Source organism: Verticillium dahliae, genomic scaffold (genome assembly GCF_000150675.1).
Source record: "Verticillium dahliae VdLs.17 supercont1.1 genomic scaffold, whole genome shotgun sequence".
Classification (NCBI taxonomy): Eukaryota; Fungi; Ascomycota; class Sordariomycetes; order Glomerellales; family Plectosphaerellaceae; genus Verticillium; species Verticillium dahliae.
Window position 1 is genome coordinate 15267 of NW_009276921.1, and position 5167 is coordinate 20433.

The 5167-nt window shown below is 57.9% G+C and overlaps 2 protein-coding genes across 2 annotated transcripts; both read left to right on the plus strand.

Moving 5' to 3' along the window:
• Positions 1-299: 299 nt before the first annotated feature.
• Positions 300-1145, plus strand: VDAG_00001 (uncharacterized protein; the record flags this gene model as incomplete). Its single annotated transcript, XM_009651378.1, has 2 exons — positions 300-447; positions 508-1145. 2 exons carry the CDS (start codon positions 300-302, stop codon positions 1143-1145), a joined length of 786 nt encoding a protein of 261 aa, XP_009649673.1.
• A 2705-nt stretch (positions 1146-3850) lies between these two features.
• VDAG_00002 (uncharacterized protein) lies at positions 3851-4939 on the plus strand (the record flags this gene model as incomplete). Its single annotated transcript, XM_009651379.1, has 1 exon — positions 3851-4939. One exon carries the CDS (start codon positions 3851-3853, stop codon positions 4937-4939), a length of 1089 nt encoding a protein of 362 aa, XP_009649674.1.
• Positions 4940-5167: the final 228 nt, after the last annotated feature.

The window sequence follows — 5167 nt, forward strand, 5'->3', positions numbered from 1 at the left end:
AAAGTCGGCCACTGGCCGCCATCCCACACTACGAGCGACCCATCCACCAGCGAGCTGGGGCGCCCACGGCGTCCCTTGGGCCACCCACTAGTGCAGCACGTGTGGATGTCCTCATAATACCATTACAAACCCCCGTTCGGCTCGACTCCTTCAGCAACTTTCGATCATCTGTCGTTGTTCACTTCGTCCACCGCCCGTTTGAACCTCTCTGGAACATGTCGCTGGACGCATCGCTCCATGATCACGGTTCTCCGTCCACCTGTTCACCGCGGCCGGCGTTCACGCAGCCATCGCACGACATGTCCAACCGCTCCACGTCGGGTTACAGTGGCACCGCCATTACACCCAACCCGCCACCCAGGCGCCTGGGACCAAATTACGACGAGTTCCTATTGTCCCCGAAACGTCTGCCACTAGAGCACCCGCACCCCCAAACTGACTTCAGTTGTACGCCAACCGCTCTAAATCTCATGGCACCAGCGATATCCTTATCAAAACCTTTGTCAGCATCATCGTCGTCACCCTCACGTCCTCAACCCGCACTGGCTCCTCGCCGTGACGCCCGCGCCTCTCCTGTCAGCGTCGTTACTCCATCATTGGAAGTCGACGGTGACGAAGCGTTTGATGAGGAATTGGAAGCCGAATTTATGAGCAAAATCGCATCTCGGGGGCAGAGGCGACTCAAGCGAATACGTGATGCGCACTCCGACGGCAACGCCGCCAATACGAAAGTCCCAAAACTTGCCGAGCCCACCAGTCCTCAGCATGATGACGGCGAATCCTCGCAATCTGTTGTCGCCACGACACACCTCTCCCCGCGCGACTTGACAGTGAGACATGGACCTATTCAGCCTGCGGATCCCGACACGTTGGCTGCGAGCGACACCCTCGAGGTAGACGAAGGATTTTGCGACGAGAACGGCGAGGAGTATGTGTGGCGACACTCGTCGACCGAGTTGTTACGACAACCGAGCACCAACGGGTATCGGCAATTGGGGCCGCTCCGCTACCGAGTGTCCGGCCAATATACTTCAAGGATTCAACCCGTCGTCAGGAGCAGACCAAGAATGCGGAAACGAAAGGACCTACCGACCTTACCGGACCCAGCTCCAGCTCCAGCTCCAGCAAACGAGGATCCGAACTGATCTTATGACATGCGGCAGAGGCCGACGCATTGTAACGTATGCAAGATGTGATCATCTCCCATGCAGTTGGTGATTACGGCGGCGGCATTACCTAGGGTTGGATTTGACATTTTCGCATCCGCTATAATCACAGTTATGGCGTACTGCAATATCGTGGCAACAGGACCATGGTGTCTCGAGGCGTTTGGTGTGATTAGAGGGGCATAGGGTTGACCGACAGTCAAGGTGTTTGGTCTTCAACGCGCGATATGGCGCGCCATATTGGGATATGATTTTCCTTCGACTTCTTTTTTCGTCTCGGTATTGGAAATACCAAACTGGATAAGCTTCTTCGTCCTGGGAAGCGCGATGCCCCGTCATGGTAGAGCGTTTGATGAGATCATAGTAGGGACCTCAGACGAGAATTGACCAGCAGGGTACCGACCCCATTATCTATTTCTGGTCGAGCCAACTTGCTGGGACCCCCCACACTAGGGACAATGTTATGCCTTTGACATGGACAGCTCCAGAACGCCGCAACAGAGACGGAACTCCGAAGCTAGCAGGACAAGACGGTTCACAATTAGGTGGGGCGGCGCTGCTGCATCTTGTATTGCTAATTCTCTGGCCTTTTTGTCAGAGTAATCAGGTTTCCGATTTTTCGCAGGAGAGTTAGGGATGGCGTCAATCCTCCACCCAACCCCGGGGCAAGCGAAGTGCGCGGGCGGCCGTTTTGACGGGTTATTTTGATTTGGGTGGCTCACCAGCCAGTCGGATCTTACGATGCAGCCATAGCGGCTGCAGCAAACTTGGTTTCAACAGCCAGCGCCGCCTTGTCAGCGCTAAGGGGAGCCGGCGTGATCGAACATCGGCCGACATGGACGGCGGCTGGCGACGGGAACGCCAATCCATCCTATGTGAGGCCTCTGATAACACCCACATCCTTCTCTGACTGACGTGACCTCTCGGCCGTTCCGCACGACCCTTCACGAGGTAGATGGCGATACCGAGGCTCGCAGGGTTGGGCACGACTCGCATTTCGAGGCCATGTCATGACATGTATGGTCTTTCATCGCGCACAGCACGGCATCCTTAGGCGGCGGCCACCGCCGCCGAATGCGCGGGGTGGTGTCGTCGGAGATGCGTGCCATTGCTTCGGCCTCATCTGCCAGCCGGTGAAAGTTTAAGGACTGAGACCCAGCCATTTGGCAGCCCATCAGCAGGTCCTCTAGGCCGTTATGGCTATGGATGACCATGGTGTGCGTCGGTCCGCCCGGCAACCGGCATTCGTTGGTGATTTGTACGTCGTGGTTGGATTCGGATGGGGTTCTCTCTGGAATCTAATCAGACCCTCCAACGGGAGGGAGTGTCTCAGGCGCATCTTGGTACGTGGGCCAACCGCCGATCTCGACCGACGAATACAGGTGTGCCTTGCAGACAGACGCATGCACGGCGGCAAGGGCGAAAGGTTGGCATGGCAGGACAGCTGGTATTACTGGGCATGAGCATCGTCAACCATCCATCGAAGCAGTTGAATGTGTGGTGGGGTTCACACGCATCTCACTGTGCGTGTGTGCGTCTCTCTCCCTCTCTTACGCAAAGCGTCAGGCTATGTGACCAAACCCCAAGTTGGTAGGGGCCAGGAAGGTCTTTTCGCTGTTGGCCCCAAAAAGGGTTGGGCCTGAGGCCGAGCACCGAGCGCAGCTCACTGGGCAAATCTTGTCTGCTCAGGCACCGACAGAACAGGGCAACCTCTCCCTCGGTGTGATGCCCACGGTGATGGGCAACAAAGGGAGGTGCTGTGGCGCGCAATGCAGATTGGATGGGCATGGCAGCGCGATTGGAGGGCAACCCAAGTCACCGCCATTCATCTGGACTGGACAAACCATAGGCTCTTTGACCATTGACCTCTCTCTCATGCAGTCACAGCGGGGTTAGGCTGCGGTGGATGGATCGGCCTTGCAGTCGTGGTGTTGTCGCCCTACCTCTGCGCCGGGGATGAGATGAGAGAGGGTGTTGTTGGTTTGTCGACGGCCTTGTCGCAGGATGGACGGATGGCCCCTCGTTCGCCTCTTTGACGAGCATCATCTCCTTTGGCTGGTGTATGCTGAGTACTCGCCGCGCAAACTGACCCCCATGCCAGAGGACCAAGCCCTTGTGGCCTTGTTCCTGACGGAAGCTCTGGAATGGCAACAACCTCACTCCGTCAACGGGTCAACCCAGGCGCAACATTCCTCAGAACCGCACGTTCGTGTGCGACATCCCCACCCCACCAGCGTGTATTTTCCCTGCCAGCCCTGTCGCGCTGGCTGCTCGATTGCACTGGATTCGAGCAAAGACAGCTGTCTCGTTGTCTCGTTGGTGACGAAAGGACTCCATTTCTCGACTGGCGTCCATTCCCAACGCCAGTTGCCCTGGCAGAAGGCTGCGGAGTGAAGGAGAGGCGCAGAGACGTCGAGACGAAGAGACAAGGTGTATTTGTTGACTCGCATCCCCGTCTTCCTTCGTCCCAAAACGGCCTTCTTCGAGGCAAGTCGTTCATTTATCCCATCCCAACTGCAAGCCCATTCCTCTCAACACTACTGCCTCTGCGTGCAGGCGGCCCATTCTTCACTCGCAACGTCGCCGAAAACGATTACCGGGGAAGCTGCCCGCCTTTTCCACTTCCACTTCCACGTCCACTTCCATAGCGATTCTCTTGACTGGCTTTCGTTTGCGTCAAAGGCATGACGGTGCCCGTCTCACACTATGAGCGGCCGGGCTCGAGCGGCACCGGCCCGCAAGTGAAGAGTGAGTATGACGATCTGGGTTATTCCGCGGTGCAATTCTCGGTTGATTCGCTGGACGCGGACGTGGTCAACTTTGAGGCCGGCAAAGATGCCTACCACGGCGGCTCTACGGCAGCGCACAACGAGGCCATGGACTGGGGGTCTGCGATGCCAGCGGACGACCTGCGCTTCGACGACTTTCTCGACCTCGACAGCATGTCACATACGGGTGACGAGTGGCCTGACCAGCCCGACTCGCTCTTCTTCGACATGCCCGCCCTTGACGGGTCCACCTCCACAACGAGCGTATCGGACGATTTCGACGACCTGCTGAGTTGCCACTCTCAGCAGCAACACAACCACCAGCACCACCTGCACCACTTGCACCAGCACCAGCACCAGCAACAGCAACAGCAACAGCTGCTGCAGGTTCCGCCCGTGGAGGCTAGGACTAGCACGACAGCTGGTCCCGCTGCCACTAGCTGCATGGCGGCTGGTAGTAGTGTTGGTAGTGCTAGCGGTGGTAGCGGCGCCATTCGCTTTCCCTCTGCCCACCAGGAGGACTGCGGTCCAGCTGCTGAGGTTACCGATGTTACTGCACATATACGCCCGGGCAAGAGCCAGCCTTCTCCGGCGATCGCCCGTGGTGGGGTGGGACTGGGACTGGGACGGGGAGGGGGAGGGGGAGGGGCAGGTGGCAGAGTCCCAGGAGAACAAAGGAAAACACCGTCGACCTATCCGGACACAGCTCTCGGCCTTGGCGGCACCGAGGCGATCTCTGACTCTGAGCTGCTACGGCTCGAGGGTATCTCGTTGAAAGCGTCACCTACTCGCGTCCCGCCCCTGGGCCATGTCTCACACTCGCAACCTCCCACCCCCCTCCTCCACCAAGGCCAGGGCCCGGCCACCTCCAAGCCTACTCCCGCTACTACTACGACCACCACCTCCTCCTCCTCCTCCTCCACCGCCGCCGCTACTACTGGCAGCCGGAGCTTCTTCAAGGCCGTTGCCTCCATAGATCCAAAAAGCAGCCACCGTCCGCTCTAAGTCTTCCTTTTCCCGGGACCACCATCAATACCACTGAGCGCGACTCTTCCACCATGTCCACACTCTCTATCGACAGGGACCATCTCACCTGCCATCTCGCCTCATAAAGCATTTCAAGCTTCATCTTGACCTATATAAAATGGGGATCCCCCGACAGCTCTCAAACACAGATAAAAATGCATCGCCTATCACAGCTCGCAAGAGAGACAACCTATCGCTAGGGGCGTC